Here is a 21,390-nt window from a genome sequence, read left to right as displayed (position 1 = left end):
GGACAGTAAGTTAGAGGAAGACAAAAGTGGATTCAAGGAGAACTATTGTAAGACTTTCCAAATTAAGATAGGAATTGAAGATGTCTTGGACAAGGTAGCGTTTTACTTTTAAGTACTCTGTAAGAGAATGTTAATGTTTATTTTGAATGGTGGAATTAAGAGTTTCTTCGACTTTTGTTTTACTTCTAACATTTCTCTTTTAGGATTTTCTGTGGCAGCCTGAAGTTAATGGTTCTATGAAACAGTGTATCAAAGTGTGGACTGAGGTCTGTATTTAAAAAACATAGGCTTTTTTTTTTTTTTTTTTTAAGCAGCCAAATGTTAAAAGTCCACAAGCATATTTTTCTTCCCTTTACTCACTTGTCCCACTCTCCTATATTTTATACCTGCCTTCTTGATAGCAACTAAAGTGTGCTGGACTGATTTTAGCACTTTATTGAGAAGAGAATGTGTTGATCCAATATCTCTGCCCCATTATTACCATTCTAAGCATAAAGCAGATTATGTTTACACCAGACTTTCCATATTTAAAGTCTTCTGTTACTGCTATAGTTCAGCTGATTCAAACCCAGGTAATCTTCCCAGCACAGTGTATATTCTCTTGTGCATTTTTCTGTTTTCTCCTTCAAACTCGTGTCCAGATACTTCAGGAAACTTTTGTTTTTATAGCCTTTTTTTCCTTTCATTATTATATTGGTGACCCAGCAGGCAAGACTAACATGTTTTAGCTCATCATGTTTGGAGATAAATTAGATGTAAAGGTAAGCATGCTATTAACCTCAGAAAACTCCTAAGTTCTCACAAGTCCATTTTACAATCTCTGTAGTAGTTTCCATACAGCCTTTTGTCAGGCCTTTAATTAAACCTGTATTCTTTCCCAGAGACATTTGTATTTGAGATGGATAAAACAATATTTAATTTTATTGACCTTGTTTTGTTTAATTAATTTCCCTGCAACAGTTTTTTGGTTTGGGATTTTTTTTTCTTCACAATAAATATTTAGTATTGCAACCACATCATACAATAAATAGGCTTTTGTAGGATCCTGTGGGAACCTAGCTACCATTTCTAACCTTGTTTCTTTGAGCAAATGTTTTCAAAAAACAAACATGTAGACAACTTCTAGAATTCAAATTTCTGGTAAATTGAGGTCTACAGTGTGTTTTGGTTTTGTTGATATGTTTTTAAATGTCCAGAAGTGTAGAATAATGTTCTATGTATATTTGAAATTATTTAAGCATATGTTTCATATTTGTGCTGGACTGAAAATATATTTATTAAAGTAGTAGAAGTTCACAATTAAACATTAATACACTACAATTTGTAAATCCTGCAAGATCACAGAAAACCTTTATAGGCTATTTACTAAACTGGAGATATATTACATATCCAAAATTTCAATTCTCATACATTTGTTAAAGCTAGTTTTGGGAGCCTTAGATTCTGTTGTAAAACTCATTATGGTTGTTGAGAAAAATAAATATTTAATTTATTTAGGTAGATAACCACATGGTCACCTGAGATTGATTAGTTGATGGTTTTCATTCACTCAGTAGTATATGTGGATATATGTATTTACTTTTTACTCTTTCTGTAGTAAGCTGCTAGATCCTGAGGATTTGGAGACCCACATTTTTGTTGTTAATGTACTATTGCCAGCTTTGTGCTGAGTAATAGGAATGTGGCTGGGAATTAGCTCCAGTCTCAGCCCTCAAGGAATTTGCAGTCTAGTAGATGGTGACTTACTGATGAATAACGACCTAAGAAGGCAAAGGCTAACACAGAATTGAGCTCAAAGGATTATGAAAGCACCATCGATAGACACTTAGGATAGGAGGTGGTGAGAGTATTGGTAGTTATCTAAGAAAATTTTATAGAGGAAATAATATTTGAGAACTATGAGTTAGGAAGAAGATACACTTATTAACTAGAATAGCCTTATAGAAGCCTACAGGCATAAAAGCAAAGTTGAATTGAGAGGACTCTAAGTAGATTGTTATTCCACAGATATTTCTATATTCTAGGCACTAAGCTAGACACTGTTGATATACTCGTTAATGTTATAGAGATCCTTCCCTCAAAGAGCTAGATGAATAACACATGTAGATACTTAAGCAATGTGACACGTGCTAAAATAGGAAATGTAAAGGGCACAACAAACAGGATTACAGTGGATAGGCCCTAAGTGTAATTTTTCTTAAGTTTTCAGGCAAAGTGGTCTTGAAGGTGAGTGTGGGGAACGAGAAGTGGGTTTATTTCCTGCAAAGGAAACAGCGTGTGCAATGATGCTGAAGATGGAGTATAGCCTATTCAGGGCCTCTCCAGCAGTTTTAGTGGAGCTGACATACAAAATGCTTCTTTATCTGTATTGGTTTTGGTTGTTCTTTTCATGTGCTTCGTTTTACAGGGAGTTGACAAGAGATGAGGAAACAGGTACTACATTATGAATGATATCCTAAGCCATACTGGGGGAGTGGATTTATTTTATCTATTTTTTAACTACTTCTAAATACTTCAGGGTGCATTTTCTGAAAATAGGTACATTGAATTGAATTGACGGTAGTGGAGAACCATTGACAGTTTTAAGCAGGAGAATGATGTGATACAGTGGAGGAGTGGAAGGAAATTAGGCTAACTTGTAAAGAAACTGGCAGTTTAGATGTAATTCTGTAAGTGAATGGAAGTCATTAAGTCTGAGCTATTGGATGGATTTGGGTAGTCTTGGTACGGATTGAGGTAATATTTGAAGTTATTTGAATGGAAGAAATTAAAAAGGCAGAGAATTTAGAGATTAAAGAGGAGAGGGCTTGTGAGGAATGGAATTATCAAGGAGATTCTGAGAAGTGGCAGTAAAAGGAGTAGGAAGAAAACCAAGGGAGGAAGGACTGTAAAATCATATACAGGAGAGGTAAGGATTTTAAAAGATGGATAGTCACCACTGTCACTTTGAAAACTTGCTAAGGTGGAATGAAGCTATAGCATTTGGCAATCCAGAGTTCACTAATGGGCTCTCAGGACAGTTTTAATGGATAGTGAAGCCCAAATTCAAAACAGAAGTTGAGGCATAAATGAGAGATAAAGAAATTGGCACAGTGAGGGCAGAATACTCTTTCAGTCTTTTGGTTACAGGTGTAAGACAGGGTTCAAGGAAAACTTTTTGAGGATAAGGATGATTTAACACTTTTAGGTTGAGGGAAGGAAAGAGATTGGAGGAGGAGGACAAGATTGATACTATGAAAGTTGGAGGACATAATTCATGGATCATAGCTCCAGAAGTGAAAAGGGAGGAAATGTAGACAGAGGAAGGCGTTAGCCATTGAGAAGAATAGGGACATATTTTCTTTACTCTCTTGTCAGAGGAAGATAGCTGGGGGAGTATAGAGAAGTTGTAAGAATGAAGGAAGGAAGGCAAGAGCACACTTACCGGATGAATTTTATTTTCTCTACGAAGTTTGAGAATTAAACTTTATGCTGAGAAGGAGGGCAAGAGAGACTGTATATGGAATGTAAGGTTTGGGATAACCAATGTAAGTTTTGGGAATGAGAAAGTTTTAGGGATGAGGAAAAAATATTTAAAATTTTGTATTCACTGAAAATTCTTTAACAGTGTAAAATGAAGCATGCTCAACTGGAAATGGTCATATATCTAAAAGAAAATGGATTTATTTTGTTATTTTTCTCTATATTTGTAGTATTTTACAGTAAGCATGTATTACCTTTATAGTGAAAAAGTAACTGTCATTTTTTTACATTGGTCAATTTTTTATTATTAAATTTCATGCTTGTTCTTAATTGTTTCTTGTGTATATGATTGCAATATCAGGTCTTTGATGTGGTGATAAGTGTGTGATTCAGAAGTCAGAAGACTTAAGTTCCGACTTACCTGGCAGGCCTCAGCAATATCCTATTTGCCATTCTGAGTCTGTATCTTTGTTTTATAAGAGATGTATAATACCATCTTGCCTGCCCCACAGGGTGGCAGGCAGGAATCTATATTACAATGAGATAATTTAAGAGAAAGTGCTTAGTAAGTTACTAAGTACTATATACTTGTTATACTATATATAACATATAGTTAGCTGCAAATATAATTGTGCTGTAATATACTATTGCTATATATTATAAATGGTATACAGTAGTCCCCATTTATCCATGGTTAATATGTTCCAAGACCCCAGCATGTGCCTGAAACCATAGATGGTACCAAACCCTATGTGTACAATGTTTTTTCCTATACATACAAAAGTATGATAAAGTTTAATATATAAATTAGGCACAGTAAGAGATTAACAGCAATAACTAATAATAAAATAGTACAATTATAACAGTATCTCAGCATCACTATTTTTGAGCTTTGGGGTCATTATTGAGTAAAATAGGGGTTACTTTAACACAAGGATTGTGATGCTGTGACAGTTGGTCTGATAACTGAGATGGGTAAGTGACTAATGGGCAGGTAGCATATACAGCGTGATACCCTGGACAAAGGGAGGTTTCACATCCCAGGAGGGACAGCACGGGATAGCATGAGACTTTATCATGTTACTCAGAATGGCACATAATTTAAAACAGGAATTATTTGTTTCTGGAAGTTTCTATTTAATATTTTCGGACCTCAGTTGACCACGGGTAACTGAAACAGTGGAAACTAAAAGCATATATAAGGGGGGGAAATACTCTAATTTGCATTTGGTGAGGATTTTTAGGGATCTCTACTTATATTTTTCCACATGTGGTCTTTAATAATTATCAGTTTATTTTGTTAAATACGCATTGGATTTCACTTTCCCAGAAGATTGTTTTGCCACTGACCTTGTATTTTATTTAACACTTACACTGTGTGCCCTGTAGGCTTCCATGATTACCTTTTAATTGACTGACATAATACACTAGAGCTTTACTCTAAGCATTTTACTCAGAGTTCAGAATATTAGGTCATGTTAGATTTCAGTGGTGCTTTTTTTTTAAGAACACCAAAGAATTAACCATCCAAATTTCTGTCATCCTGTATGTATATGTAGCGTTTCAAGATTTTAGGCATTGGATATCTGTCTTGTTATAACAATAATAAGCAATAATAATAAGGAATTCTAAAAACTTAGAATGAAATAAGAAGGAAGAACTTACATTTTAAGGAAAAAAATTAAATGATGTTACTTGTATTAATTCCCTGAACTGAATATAATACTATGATAAAGATTTTTCTTCCTTTAGGATTCCATTGCAAAGCCACATGTGATTGTAGCAGGAGCTGCCACAGTAAGTTATCATCTGTATTCTTACTTAATGATTTTGTTTCATGTTTAAGAACATGCTAAGAAAAAGTTAATTTGTATTCAGAATTCTTGATTGTACCTAAATTTTTAATTCCTACTTCTATTATGATTAGATTGATGAATTTTTAATAAAAAGACTGGAATGAACTTAGGAAACGTACTGTTAAATATCAGTGTTTTTTATATCTAAAATTGTATTCTTGAATGTTATACATTGAAAGTATAGTTTTATAACAGCTTTTTCTAATTGCCTTCATATATTTCATGAAATAATTTGACCGAATTTTATTCTAATATTAAATAAAATGAGAAATATCTAAAATAATAACACTTGTTACAATAGGTAAATTATATACTTTGTTTGTGATAAATACTAAATTAATGCATGATTTGTACTTCTTTTAGTGGTCCATCAAGATTCACAATGGTAGCAGTGAAGCGCTTTCTCAATATAAAATGAACATTACCTCCATAGCACCACTTTTAGAAAAATTGGCAAAGACTAGTGATGTTTATTGGGTCTTACAAGGTAAGGAATGAGTAATGAAAAAACGTCACTTTGTGTATATTTTGAAGCATGGGTTTTTATTATCTCCTGTTTCAAGAAGCAGAATTACTGCTTTATGAGAATTAATTTTGAAACAAAATTTGCAAGATTAGAGTACACTTGAGTTATTTGCTCTCCTTTTTCAAATGTAAGGAACAAATTAATAAATATAGGTGAAAAATAAAAAATACCCTCCAAGGAACCTCAGCAGAATGGCTATAGAATGTATAACAAAAAGATAAGTCCTAAAGGCAAATGACATTTGGTATCTCTGATTTTTTTTTCTTACAAAACATATTTATTGTGATTGGGAAATATATAGAAAAAATATTATCTGTTTCATAATTTTTTTATTTTTTTTTTTGAGACAGGGTCTTGCTCTTTCCCAGGTTGGAGTGCAGTGGCACGATCTTGGCTCACTGCAACCTCCACCTCCCAGGCTCAAGCGATCCTTCTGCCTCAGCCTCCCGAGTAGCTGGGACTACAGGTGTGCACCACCACACCCAGCTAATTTTTTGTATGTTTGGTAGAGACAGGGTTTGGCCGTGTTTCATAACATTAAAGTCATTAGAAGTAAACATACTTCACCCTGCTTCATTATTTACTTAATAAAGTCATTAGAAGTAAATATACTTTTTAGCAAGCAATGGGTTTCTGAAATAATAAAAATAATTAACTAAAATACACTTTTGAATTGACAGAATATGTTTAAATTGACACCATCTAGTTTGTGCTTGGTAACGAAATTCTTAGTAGACATTAGGGTAACTCATTTTACGAATTTATCGAATGTCCATTATTTAATGCCTAGCACAATATGCAATGCCGTGGATATTTTAGCAATTCACGTTTTTTGTCAGGAATTCTTATTACTTCCAACTTGAATGTCAAGATGAAAGGAATAAGAAAAAGGGTAGTGATGATCTGTTCCATAATCTCTGTTTTATTCACAGACTCATTGTTAACCTTTCTCATACTAAAATGAGGAAAAATTAAATTTAAGTTATTTATAGTAAGTGATAAGAGAATAGGCAGACCTTGAGCCTCAATATATTATTACCTCCTGATGATATGAAGAAAGTTTACAGAATTAAGCAGCGACAAGAGAAAAAAAGATGGGCAGCTATTTTTAATTAAGCAATCTTCTATAACTCATTTTAGATTTCTTGTTATCTGTTATAATTCAGCATCCAAAAATGTTAAACTCTTAAGACATGCTGGAGCATAAAAATATTTCCCCAAATCTGTGTACATAAAGATGGGACAAAAGTTCTTTAAATTTGAGAGGGATATTGCTTGACTCAAAACTTGAATATAAGTTTTATTTATATTCAAACTTTGGGAAATTTATTGCAAACTTTGGGAAGCTTTGTGTAAAAATGAATTATTAGGTACCTGGTATCATCTCTACTTTTAAAAATGACACGAAATGTGGAACAGCTAACTTGCATGATCACAATTTTTACCAGTAGGGATTTTTAAAATGTGTTTTTAAAAATGTGTCTCACGTGCAGATCCTGTTTATGAAGATCTATTAAGTGAAAATAGGAAGATGATCACTAATGAGAAGATAGACGCTTACAATGAAGCTGCAGTCAGTGTTTTGAATAGTAGCACCAGAAATTCTAAATCAAATGTTAAGATGTTCAGTGTTTCCAAATTAATTGCTCAAGAAACCATCATGGAATCTTTGGATGGCTTACATCTTCCTGAATCAAGCAGAGAAACTGTAAGAAATTTTTACATATGTCAGTAGATGGAGACTATAGTATCAATTGCTTTAAGCCATAAGTCATTATAACATGGTTATAAATAATTTATTTTATTGCAATCTTAGTAACTTGTAGTTACTGTGTATAAAGATACATCTAGAAATAATTTTGCTTTCTATCATCTAGTTGAATATATACATAAGAGTTTTGGTATACTCTAAGAGAGAAGTTAGGGAAGAGGGGAAATTAAACTTCATTTATTGAGTGCTAATCACTGTTAATATACATTGTCTCCTCAGAAGCATGTATGTTCTCAGCACACACACGTAAAAACTACTCCATGTTCCCCTTACCTTAAACCTTAAGCTTACAAGATTAAGCTTCAGTGAAGAATACACTTTTTAATGCTTAAAATATTTTTTATTATTTCCCTATAGCTCTTCTGGCCAGGTGCGGTGGCTTATGCCTGTAATCCCAACACTTTGGGAGGCCGAGGCGGGTGGATCACTTGAGGTCAGGAGTTCGAGACTAGCCTGGCTAACATGGGGAAACCCCATCTCTACTAAAAATACAAAAATTAGCTGGGTGTGGTGGCACACGCTTGTAATCCCAGCTACTCGGGAGGCTGAGTCAGGAGAATTGCTTGAACCCAGGAGGCAGAGGTTGCAGTGAGCCAAGATCCCGCCACTGCACTCCAGCCTGGGTGACAGAGGCCGGAGTGGGTGGATCACTTGAGGTTAGGAGTTCAAGACTCCATCTCAAGAAAAGAAAAAAAGAATTCTTATAGCTCTTCTGTCCTAAGCATTATTCAAGATACAGAGTACATACTGAACAAATCCAAGTTGACCTATGGAAAGGGATTTAGGTTAAGTATGAAGGAGAACTACGTAACTATAAATTTTCACAAACAGTGGAACAAATTAAAGTTTTTCTCTGATTAAGCAGTGGTTCTTAACCTTTGTGAGAGTTGCATAAGCCCTTTGAGTATCTGATACAAGGCAATGGTTTTGTTCTTCTCCTGCAGAATAATGTGTATGTTTGCATATATATATGGTTCTCCATATACATAAAAGGGCTTGATGAACCCCCTAAAAACTGGTTAAGAACCTTGCAGTGGAATTTGCAGGCTAGTATCTGCAAGAGTGCCAGGCATAAAACCACCTGCAGTCTCAGGGCTAAAAGGCTGAGATTTCCTCAAATCTTGATTATGTTGAATGTTTAGGCTTATATAACTGATCATCTAGAGTTCCACAGATGCCTAAACTATGAAGTTTTTATAAAACTAGAGTTTGACTGAAGCTTCAACTAGACAGACTCAACTTTCCCAGAATAATTTTATTATAATCAAACCATGTTGAAGGTTCTAAATTTTATTTAACATTAGATATCTTAAAACTTGTAGAATCCTAAATGGCCTATAAACTATAATCCAAATGAAAGGCATATTACAAATATTGCTAGCTAAGAATCAATAATTTTTTAGTGGCAGTTATTTTATGCTTTTTTTTTTTCCACATTTAAACAGCAGACTTTATCTTAAGTGGCCTGGTATCTTCTGTTTTGAAAGTCTTCTAATTAAAATTCTTTGGTCCTTGATGTCTGTCAGCATTTTTTAACTAAAGGTCACAACCCATTAACAACCATGAAATTGGTGTTGGAAAAAAAAAGGAATAGAATAGAACAATCTCAGAGTGCATTCCAAGTAGTAGGGATAGGTATTGTTTCCTGTAAATGTCCTGGGTCACATTATAAAATGAATTTTGTATTTTGGTTCATAGCCCCAGAAGTTTGAAACACCCTGAAATAGCTGTTACAGATGGAATGAATACCATTATTTGCATGATTTGGGAAATGGTAGCAAAAGATACGAAAGCATTCTGGTTTCAGTGCTAAAAACTCAGTAGTATTCACAGGAGAAAATTTAATGTGAAATACGTCACTGACAAGATAATAACCAAATAACTTGATTTGTTCACAGAGTGCGATGATTCTTATGAACGTGTATTGCAATAAGATTTTGAAGCCTGTAGATGGGTCCTGTTGTCAGCCTCGGCCTCCTGTTACTCTCATACAGAAGCTAGCTGCTTGTTTTTTCACTTTATCTATTATCGGATATTTAATTTTTTACATAATTCATCATAATGCTCATCGGAAGAATAAGCCGTGTACAGATTTGGAAAGTGGAGAGGAAAAGAAAAATATTATCAATACCCCTGTGTCTTCATTAGAAATACTTTTACAGTCTTTCTGCAAACTTGGCCTGATTATGGCATATTTCTATATGTGTGACCGTGCAAATCTGTTCATGAAGGAAAACAAATTTTATACACATTCATCTTTCTTTATTCCAATTATCTACATTTTGGTTTTGGGAGTATTTTATAATGAAAATACTAAAGAGGTAAGAGTCATTTTCTTTTTAACTCATGTTACCCTTCTTATCTCATTACAAACTGTGTTAAAGAACTAATACCATTTATCATGACAAAATACACAAACAGGTATATAGATGAAGATGAAGGAAGATAGTAGTTACACTTCACTTAGTGGACTCTTAACTATTCCTTTTTCAGAACAGTTTGGAGAGAGGTCAGAGTCATGTGAAAATTGTTGAAAAGTTGGGAAATACGACACGTGAAAAAGATTTCATGACTTAATGTTATTTTGCCTGCTTGTTGATGGAGAAAGTTGAAGTACTTCTGATTTTATAATGGTCTTCAAGCATGAGATACTATTACCTTTTATAAAGTAAAATAATATAATTATGTTAACAAATGCCTATGCACACAAACATATTTTATATTTATATATTTATCAGTCAGACATATATACATACCAATTAGAACTTAATGATGTGGCCACCACTACTCACAGTATTCTGATTTTCCTATTTTAGAATTGCTGTCATGGCTCAGAATATTTGTGTAACTTCTTTACAAGGCATGATTTATTTGAATTACTGAATTCTGTTGTAAAACATACCTCTCCTGTGAGGATTATTAATTAGTTATTCATCTTCAGTGAGAATATACTGGGGAAAGTAAACTGTAATAATAGAGCTTTTTTTCTGTCAATAAAGTGTAGGGGAAGTGTAAGATCCTTTTAACTCTGAAATTCTGAAGAAAATTATAGAATGCCATCTTTAGATTTATAAATACTCACATCTGTCATAGTTTAATTTTAGTACATTGTCGTTTAATACAAAACCAAGGGGATCAACTTAAATATTCAGTATCTCTTCAGTTTATATTTGTTTTTCAGATTCATATTATATTTAAAATAGTTTTGCACTATCTTTTAGCAAGAAATAAAATGACAGTCTTTAACTGTTTCTCACCATCATCAAGATTCTTTTGACAGAAGCATTAGCTTTATGTCCTATAGGAAAACTTTTAACATACTTATTATATACCATTAAATAATTTCTTCATGATAAATTTTAAAACAGATTTTGGTTCCTTTACACAGACTAAAGTATTAAATAGAGAACAAACAGACGAATGGAAAGGCTGGATGCAACTTGTGATTTTGATTTATCACATTTCTGGAGCAAGTACAGTAAGTATTTGGAATTTAAGTTCAGAAAGTATAAGAAATGATGTCATTTTAATGTTTCTTTAAGGACACCAGCTTTTTTGTGTTTTATATTCTCTACCAGTTATAGACCCTTCTTATTTCCCACTTAATCTTTCTGCCTTTCCATTTTTCTCCTAACTCTTTGATAAAATGTAATTTTAAAAGCAAAATTTTTTTTTTTAAAAAGATAAGGCAATAATTGATTTGTATTTACTTGGCCTTAATTTTTAACATAATAGAAATAGCTGGTATCTAAGGGTATTTTTTATGCCATCTTATTGAACAGCTAATTTGAAGTTATCAGGAAACTTTGACGAGGCCAGGTGTAGCGGCTCATGCCTGTAAACCCAGCACTTTGGGAGGCTGAGGTGGGTGGATCACTTGAGGTCAGGAGTTCAAGACCAGCGTAGCCAACATGGTGAGACCCTGTCTCTACTAAAAATACAAAAATTAGCCAGGCATGGTGATGCATGCCTGTAATCCCAGCTACTCGGAAAGCTGAGGCAGGAGAAACACTTGAACCCGGGGATGGAGGTTGCAATGAGCCGATATTTTGCCACTGTTCTCCAGCCTGGGTTGCAGAGCAAGACTCTGTCTCAAAAAAAAAAAAGGAAAAAAAGAAACTTTGAAGATGATAATTATAAAAGATTTAGAATAGGCAAGTTATTATCAGAAGAAATCAAATTTGATTATTATAGTTTATGTTCTATCCTTTGTTGTCTTTTAGGAAGTTTGACTAGCTATTTTTTACATTTTTAAAGTTTAAAAAACTTGCAACTCTCTTGCCTCAGTATTCAAAGAATCCAAATACAGGTGGACCACCATTGTAGACTATGTAGGGTGTGCCATACTTCCTAAGTGCTAAGTAGTATTATCTCCTTTGTGGTGTGGAAGACCCTTCCTTTGGTCACTTAGTGCCTTTTGTACCTGGAAAAAATAGTTTTTTCCTTCTCCATAGGTGTCTTAAAAGACAGGATTATTATGATCTCTGGCCACTTTGGATGTGGCAGGGCTAGAAAAAAATGTGTGTTCTGAGTTGTAACAACCCAGCTACATTACAGTTACAACAAACTTTTGTGGCTGAGCCTAACAGCCACTTTTCACCCAAGTTTTTATAGTGAAGATGCAAACTTTCCATAAAATATGTTTAAAAATTTTAAGAAATTCATAATTTGGGAACTACTGAACTGTTTTTTATTGTTCTATTTGCTTACATCTGTAAATGGTATGTGCATCAATGATAAGTTCAAGTTAGAGAAGAGTGTTGCCCAGAAAGGAGTATTTTGAAGATTTAAGCAGCATTAAGAAGATAAATAACATGGTTACTAGTGTTTTTCAGGTATCTCTAACAATTGAAGGATGTCTTTCTTCATTGCCTCTTTATTATTTTCAAAAATTATTTATGATTTTATGAATTATTTATTTGAAGTGTAGAAGTCAGAGAAATGAAGTATAAATGTTACTAAAATTATTTGGCTATGATATGTATGTTTGTTGCAACAGTGAAATTCCTATGATGCTGCAGCTGACGGGAAGCTAGTGAATTTGAGTCATTATGAAAGAGCCAAGATAGTGTAAATGATCCAAGGCAAGGAGAGATGGAGATAGTAAGACATAGTTGATAAGTCCAGCTAAGAATTTGTAGGATAAATCCAGAGATTCTCTGAGAAGTAAGTAGAGATGAAAATTGAATCCTAAGAATATCTCTGATGGATGAATAAAGACTGAGTAATGGGAATTTGTTTTAAGAAAATACCACTTAGAGACATAATTAATTGCTGACATATTAAAGGGTGATACTACTGTTTAAAAAAATCAGGTAGAAAGAATTAATGGCAGATTAAGTTCCTCAATTCAGTGATTCCAGAAAGGATTTATATCATAAAAGGATGAAGGCAATTTGGTATTCTATTATAATCATTTACCAACCTAACATTCTAATATATCTTCTTATACTGCATCCTAATATATTCTAATTTACAATTTTAAAAAATCTCTGTTCTGGAAGGACATACTTTTCACTAACAGATCATTTATAATGATTAACTAACATATCCCTGTTCTTTTATATAGGATGTTGTAGTTAAAAAATTTGCCAAATCTACATAGGCAAAACATTATTAGTATAGGTTATAATGTATTTGGGGACTTGATTCTTGGATATTTGAGGGATTACTCATATTAAAAACTTTTAACTGTCATGATTATTTTAATTAATATTTTTTATTTTGAATAAAATATGTCAAACTTTAGTTGTGTTATGTTTTTATGCTAAAAGATAAGAACTGTATCAAAACTTCTAGAGAATTATTAAAATAATCCTTATGGTCTGACATTATCATTGTTAGTGTAAACATTATCTCAAAGTATAATATATATGAAATATAGATTAAATGTTGTAAATTTAATACGAAGAGAATAGTAAGTTTGGTATATACAGTAGGTGATTTTGTGTTCCATTGGTTTTTTTTTTTTTTTTTTGCCCTTGGAGAGTTTGTAAGTAACTTCCATGGAAAGACCTGAATGAAAGGTCATGAGAGTGTATGGGGGACTAGAGAAAGAGCAGAACTGGAAGTCAAACTAGCTATTAACTCTAATGTAAAGTTGAAATTTCATACATATTTTTAATACTAAATTTTTGTTGCAAGTAATACAGCAAAATAATAATTAGAGAATTTTGAATATGGATCATACAGTAAATACTGTTACATTCATACTAAATTTCTTGGGTATGGTAATGATAATGTGGTCATGTAAGAAACCATCCTTTTTTCCTAAGACATAGGTGGTGAAATAGTTTAGGAGCACTGTCACGTGGTCTGCAACATACTTTTAAAAGGTCCAGCATACAGCATGTAGGTGTCCATTGTACTAGTACAACTTTTCTGTTCATTTAAAATATCTTAAAACGTTGGAATAAATATTACATGAAATTTGCAATAGGCTGACATTGGCAGGAACTTGGAAAATTGTTGTTACAGTATTTAATTTTGTTTAAATGAATTATACTTACTGTTTAAATGTAATAACCAACCCAACTTTGTAGTTCCAGCCCCAGTCTTTAAGGGAGTTGAAAGCATGTTTTATGGAGAGTGCTTAAAGTAATTAGGAATGATTAACCTGGGTTCGACATCTGTTTTCAAATATTTATAGAGCCATCAGATGTAAGAGTGAGTTAGCTCTGACAGACTCTAGAGCTAGACTCTCTGCTGTGCTAGCCCCATTCACTGCATGTGGCTATTGAGCACTTTGTAGCTAGTCAGGATTCAGATGTGCTGTAAGTGTGAAATGTATACCATGTTAAATACGATTAATTATGATAAATCAGTACTAAATTCAAAAACTTTATATAAAAGAATGAAAATATCTCATGTTGAAATATTTTGAATATATTGAGTTAAATAAAATATATTTATTGAAACTAATTTTACTTGTTTCTTTTAACTTTTAAAATGCTCTGGTAGCCTCATTAAAAAATTACTTATGGCTCACATTTTATTTCTGTTGGACAGCGCTGCTCTAGAGGGCTGAACTTGGTAGCTTTTACATATAGTTAGGTTTCAACTTTTCATGAAAAGGATCATTATAGCAGTTAATGACCATCTAAAGGTGGAATGGATTGCCTTGGGAATTTGTTTTCTGCTATTAAAAGATGCTTAGACAATCCACGAAGGGGATATTTTAGAGTACACTCAAGAATGAGGTAAGGGCACAGATTTGGATTAGATAAATTCTGAGGTTATTTCACTACATTTCCTGCCTCCATCCTTGTGATTCTAATATGTTACACGTACCTCATTGAAAATTTCTGATCTAATAATAAGTCATTTAAAAAGAACTGATGATGAAGGGCAATAAATAAAAACTCTTTGTTTGATATGTAGATGGAAGGTGCTATAGGAACTCAGGAAGGAGAAATGACATTCATCTGATAGTAAAAATTGGAATTTTGAACCAGGCTCTGAAGAAGAGTAGGATTTGAATAAGCAAAATGCTTAGGGGAAGAACATTCCAGGGCAAGAATAAACAGGTAAATAAAAGAGACTTGACAAAGGAGTACAAGAAGGATCAGTTTAAGAGACAGGGAATCTTTAAGTTTGCTTAGAGTGGAGGCTGTGTAGAAGAACTTACGGTCTAAGTTCATGTTTGTTTGTTTGTTTTCCCCAGAAAAAATATCCGTCCAAAAAGAAACATGAATTCAAGGATTTTTGCAAAAGATGCATACATTTCAGGACTTATAAAATCTATTTAATGTGTCTGCTCAATTACTTTATTGAGCACTCAGCCTTAAAGATGACTTTAAAAAGCAGTGTATGACCAGGCGCGGTGGCTCATGCCTATAATCTCAGCACTTTGGGAGGCCGAGGCGGGTAGATCACCCGAGGTCAGGAGTTCGAGACCAGCCTGGCCAACGTGGCAAAACCCCATCTCTACTAAAAATACAAAAAATTAGCTGGTGTGGTGGCGGGTGCCTTTAGTCCCAGCTACTTGGGAGGCTAAGGCAGGAGAATTATTTGAATCTGAGAGGTGGAGGTTGCAGTGAGCCGAGATCACGCCACTGCATTCCAGCCTGGGCGACAGCGTAAGACTGTCTCCAAAAAAAAAAAAAAGGCAGTGTACAAGTTATGCTGTGGAAATTGTGATTGTACACATAAAGGATCAGCTGGTGGTAGATAGGTGGAATCACAGTGTTCTAAGATTATGAGAATTAGTACTAGTAAATGAGATAACATTTTTTGGTGCCTCCTATCATATGTGGATTTAAATGTGTTGTATTTCATTCAACTTAGAAGTAAAGATGTGATGCTCTGAAATACCATAATAAATGACATTAAGGGACTTGGTCATGATGAAGACAGTGATATAGGAGCATAAAACAAAATTGTTTTGTAAAGTAAGAGTGGGAGGGAAATAATATTCCTAAATTATGTTTACACTGGATAAAAATGTGAATCCATCTTGCATTCAGGATGTATGACAGTTAATTATAGCTATCATATTAAATTTTAATTGGGTTCAAGTTAATGTATAAAGTGCTTCACATTTATTATCTCATTCATCCTTCACAAGAACTCTTCAAGGAAGGAAGGAATAGTCTCATTTTGCAAATTGGAAAACTCAAAGTCATATAGTTAGAAAGTGGCAGAACTACAATTTGAACCTAGGTCTCTCAAATTTCAATTCTACATTTTTGTAATCCTTGCTATAATGACTAACTTTTGAGAATCAACTTTGTGATTGAGCTGATGCCAAATGCTAATAATGATTATGTTTGTTAAATGTACTTGTTATGATAATCCAAGGTGTAGTTGATGCCAACATATGTTTTACCTGTTTGTCAACAGTTTTTGCCTGTATACATGCACATTCGAGTTCTGGTTGCCGCATATTTATTTCAGACAGGGTATGGGCATTTCTCATACTTCTGGATCAAAGGAGATTTTGGAATCCATAGAGTATGTCAGGTAGGAATGCACTGTTACTGCCTTTTCTTTCAGTTGAACATACTTTCTTGAGAAAGCATTAACTTGAGAAAAAAATACAAATATAGTCATTATAAGACTGAATAATTTGAATTTATGAAATAGCACTGTAAAGTTGTATTCTGTGTTCTATGTTTAGTATTTCAAGATAAATTATTAGTGAAAGAAGGAAAATATAATTTAATATATAATAAAAGCACTGGTACACAGGAGACAGCATTGCTGATTCACTTTAGTTTTGTAGAAATAGACAGTTACCTGGAATTAGTATAATGTGCTATGTTTTCTTTCTCTGAGAAGAGGATGAATATTAAGTTTCTACCTAGTGCTAAGCAGTTTCTAAACATTATTTCATTTACCCCCACATTACAACCTTGAGTTGTTATCTTTATATTTACAGATAAGGAATCTAAGGCTTAGAAAGCTTAAATAATTTGCCCAAGGTCACATAGTAAGTGGTACAGCAGTAGTAAAAATCTACCTAAATTCTGTGTTTTTTGAATGACATCAAACTGATATCTGAAATGACTCTTATGAAAGTCCCAAAGACATTTTTAAATTTGAGTTTTGAGTAATACTATTTTGTATCTATGACAACTCTTAATTTAATCCCAAATGGGGTAAGTCAACATTAAACAAAGATGAAATGGACACTGCTTTCTAAAGATAATCTCATCTATGCTTCTAAACTATAGCCCTCAGAAGGATGACTTTTTTCTCTTTTAGCAAGATGACAGTTACAGCCAGAGGACAGCTCAGGTTGGTGCTTTGCTGGGATTTAGTTAATGTAATGATGTATATGTATTTTATATTCAACTCTTTACAGTGATTGTAAAACAAATGTAATTTAAGGGATTAGTAATATATACTTGTACAGTCATTATTAAGTCTTAGCCATTTATACTCTGTCAGAGAAAATCTGCCTTTGCTGTTCGTGTATACCTAGAATGAAAACAATTACTTAGAATGAAACCATTTTCTTCTCCTTTTCAATAGGTTTTATTTCGTCTCAATTTCCTGGTAGTGGTGTTATGTATAGTAATGGATCGACCTTATCAATTCTATTACTTTGTCCCCTTGGTCACTGTATGGTTCATGGTCATATATGTTACTTTAGCACTATGGCCACAAATAATCCAAAAAAAAGCAAACGGTAAATATGCTTTCTTACTAATGTTAGTAAATATATTTTTTCAATGTGTGAAATTTCTTTTTAGTTGCTAAAGGATATTTTATTAAGTGATGTAGACAGTTTAAATTTATATGTAGTTTTGACATTCTGAAATTCTGTTCTTAAACGATATTTCTAAAATGTTACAGCTAAATAAAGTAATGTAACAGTGGAGAATAATAGTTTACATTATGTGTGTCTTTTCTTTTTTAAATTTAAATTCTTCAAAACCATTTTACATATTAACTAATGCTACAGTTTTTAAACTGTCTTCTTATACAGAGGCAGAGTGGAGAGAGCTGGAAGAGAGAAGGGAAAGCCAAATAGGCCTCCATGCCACTATGTTTTGCTTCAATCTTGGCAGCTCTACTTTGATTTCTTATGTATATATTGAGATTTTGAGTAAATATTTCTTTGCAAAAGTCTTGTATGTCAAACACAATTTAAAAGCACTAATATAATGTATTTTCTAGACAAGCTTTGAAGCAGTTATTATCAACCTGTTTTACATATAAGGAACCTAAATACCCAAAAGCTTGTTATTTTCTAATTTCACATGGTTAGTTACTAATGTTCAAAGTGAGGCCACAGTCACTTATCTTAATGCTTTTTTCACCCTCAAGATCATATCATTAAAATAAAATCTTCCTTTTTTTGGAAAAATAATGTTTTATTTTAAAAAATATATTTAACTTGACTCTTTCAACCAAATATTATATGTCAAAAATATTTTTCCATTGGCTTCCAATATAACATCAAATAATTTTTCAGGAATGAGTTGAGGTCTAGCTTCTATTAAAGTCCAGTAGTATCTTTGGACAGCCTCTGTAGTTTAATTTCTCTATACAAACCCAGCATATTAATCGAATAAACTATCAATATGTATAAACTTTGAACACATAATTTTAAATATGCATATGTTAAAATACATTTTATGTTTAAACTCTAATCCATTAGGGGGTTTAAGCTTTCTCCTTGGAACTTTAATGTTTAAGCAGTATCACCTAAGTCATATTCAACAGGAGTGTTTGTTAGAATTATATTGAACATCTTGTTCCAGATTTTGCTGTAGCTTTGAATAATGAATAAGTATAATTGAGTCCAGGAGGCATTTTAAAATACATTTCTAATGGATGAACAGCAGGTGTACAGGGTATCAGTTATGCTTTATAGCCTCATTCCTAACAAGAATCCTTTGTTTTTCTTTTTGTCCTACTTGTAATTTATACTAACTAGATATATTTTGTGTATTCTGGTAAGCATTCTTATATTATTTTAAGAACTATTCAGCGTGTACATATATCAAATAGAGAGTATTTAATACGTTGTCTAATATAAATTTATTTTTTAGTAAATTAAATATTTTCTCTCTTAGGAAATTGTTTCTGGCATTTTGGCTTACTGTTGAAACTAGGCTTTTTGCTGTTATTCATATGTTTTTTGGCATATTCTCAGGTTTGTACAATCTTTTCAGTTTATATTTTTTAATATTTTAAAGTTCAAGTCTATTAAAGCATGTGAGACGAGTCAGAGCTTTTTTTTAGCTTCATTTTTTAATGACTGTAATAAAAGTGTCACTCTGAAGTTGACTACTCAGTGTAGTTATTGTGAGATATATATACTTTGTTACCACTGTTTTTGTTGTAAGAGCAAGTTAAATAAAGCTCTTCCTCTGGCACTTGTTCAAGATCCATTTTACTTGACTTTGATCAATCAAGCATTTATTGAATGCCTCTTATAAGACACTAGTCTAAGTGGAGATCAAAATTTTCTTGACAGAATTTGCAGCTAGTTTGTGTATTATTCATTGCGTCAAAGTATTGATTTTTCCATAACTACATAGAGTAAAATTTTAGCAGTTAGTACAACCAACTTAGGAGCAAAGGGGTTTGTGTATCTACAGTATGTTTAATTAAATAAAACTTTTGGTCTTTTTTTTTTTTTTTTTAGCTCTAACCTTGTATTTTTCTGTTCTGATGGTTGAGATTTTCTGTTATTTTAACAGGATGGCAATCTTGCTACCTGCTGGTTAAATCCATCAGGCATACGTATTATTTGGGCAGCATGATATTTACAACAACACATTTTAATTCGAATGCCTATAGTTGTGTCATATTCTGCAGTGTACTCACATCTTCAACACTCTGTTTTGTACCTGGCTATATCACGTGGAAGGAAGTGCCCTGTAGGCATTTTGTGTGCATGTATAATCCTATGCTGTTTGGGTTTTTTTTTTCTTTTTGTAGACTTTTATATTTGTTTTTATACTGAAAAGTCTTTAAAGCACTATTATTTCTGCCCGACACTCAAGCTTCTTTATAGAAGATAAATAAGGAAACAACTAACAAATGTATAAAGAAATAGCCAGGTTAGGGCAAGAATTTCTTGGTAGTTATTCATTAAAATTCCCAACACTCTGTGGATACTGCTGAGGGAAAGAAAGAAAAGCTGACTAGAGGTTCAATATAGGGATTAAGAATGTTTCCCTAGCTTTGGGTCAGTGTTGACCACTGGACAAGAACAAAAAGCCCACTGTCTTTCACAAAATAGTGCTTAATATTTGTTTATCGATCACATAATAAGAAATTTTTAATTAGAGATAAAATTTTAAATTGTGTATATGTCATATATAATCATAGATATGTTACATATGTATGATCCATAAGATCATATATTTTATCTAAGAGGTACATACCTAGTGTATATCTATATTCATGCTGATATATATACATACATATACACACACTGTATATGATCTATAAGTACTTCAGACTTCAGATTGCCACTCTTGGTAAAAATCATCCTTAATTTTCTGACACTTAGATTTTGATATAACCTATTTTTAATATGCTATGTGCATTTTAAATTCTGTGGTTAAATGGAGACGGTTGCATTTTATTAAAGTAATATTATAAAGTTCTTCTGAGTTAAAGACTCAACATTATCTAAAATATAATATTATTTTCATCGTTTTTCTTTGTTTTTTAATAGCCTTTTTAAAAATCACGATGTTAAACTTTTTATGCCGTAGCATTAGGTCTAATAATGGAGCTTTCCTTGATAGAGTTCATTGTGATTCTTTATTCTGAAAATTGAAGGTTTTGTTCTCTTCTTTGAAAGGCTTCATTAATGTGTGGGAATGTACCCAAGACTTCTGCCCCTTCATTCCCAGATTTTCCAACCTGTCAGATTCATAAGAGGGTACTATTCACTAACTTTACCAGAGTAAAACTGTAAACTTTGTTTCAAAGGCTGGTAATGGAATTTGGGTATGGTTGATTGAGTAAGGTGACTAATTCAGAGGACTCTTTTAACTCAAATAGTTAATTATAGATTATTGCGGACATTTGGAGAATGATAACTATATTTTAACTTTTAACAGTTGTTATTTGGGATACTGATACCATATTAGCTGAAATATTTTGTATTTTTCTGTTTGATGAGTAAATACTAGTCATTTTGTCTGTGAGATTAAAAATCTTATGTAGAATGATTTTCTAATTACCAGATTTTTTGATTTGGGGGCTTAAGAAAATTTTACACTCTCAGTAGCCTTTCATGTGAAATGAAAATAAGTTTACCAAGTTTTAAGTCATCTTTTTTGGTCATTGGAAGATAAATTTAT

At 32.7% G+C, this 21,390-nt stretch overlaps 1 protein-coding gene across 2 annotated transcripts in view; it reads left to right on the top strand.

Annotated features, from left to right (window-relative positions):
• The window catches only part of CASD1 (CAS1 domain containing 1), a 52,902-nt gene that overhangs the window by 19,789 nt on the left and 11,723 nt on the right, over positions 1-21,390 (top strand). For both annotated transcript variants that reach the window (XM_032761036.2, XM_032761038.2), the window contains 9 exons: positions 204-266; positions 5,215-5,259; positions 5,682-5,805; positions 7,338-7,552; positions 9,514-9,936; positions 11,004-11,093; positions 16,457-16,576; positions 17,591-17,747; positions 19,141-19,220. In XM_032761036.2, the coding sequence (XP_032616927.1) occupies positions 204-266; positions 5,215-5,259; positions 5,682-5,805; positions 7,338-7,552; positions 9,514-9,936; positions 11,004-11,093; positions 16,457-16,576; positions 17,591-17,747; positions 19,141-19,220 (1,317 nt within the window). The remainder of the gene's footprint in view (positions 1-203; positions 267-5,214; positions 5,260-5,681; positions 5,806-7,337; positions 7,553-9,513; positions 9,937-11,003; positions 11,094-16,456; positions 16,577-17,590; positions 17,748-19,140; positions 19,221-21,390) is intronic.

The sequence above is a fragment of the Hylobates moloch genome, unplaced genomic scaffold, assembly GCF_009828535.3.
Source record: "Hylobates moloch isolate HMO894 unplaced genomic scaffold, HMol_V3 SCAFFOLD_1, whole genome shotgun sequence".
Taxonomy (NCBI): domain Eukaryota; kingdom Metazoa; phylum Chordata; class Mammalia; order Primates; family Hylobatidae; genus Hylobates; species Hylobates moloch.
The sequence above is the reverse complement of the archived record's forward strand: the minus strand, read 5'-3'. Positions and strand labels throughout refer to the sequence as shown.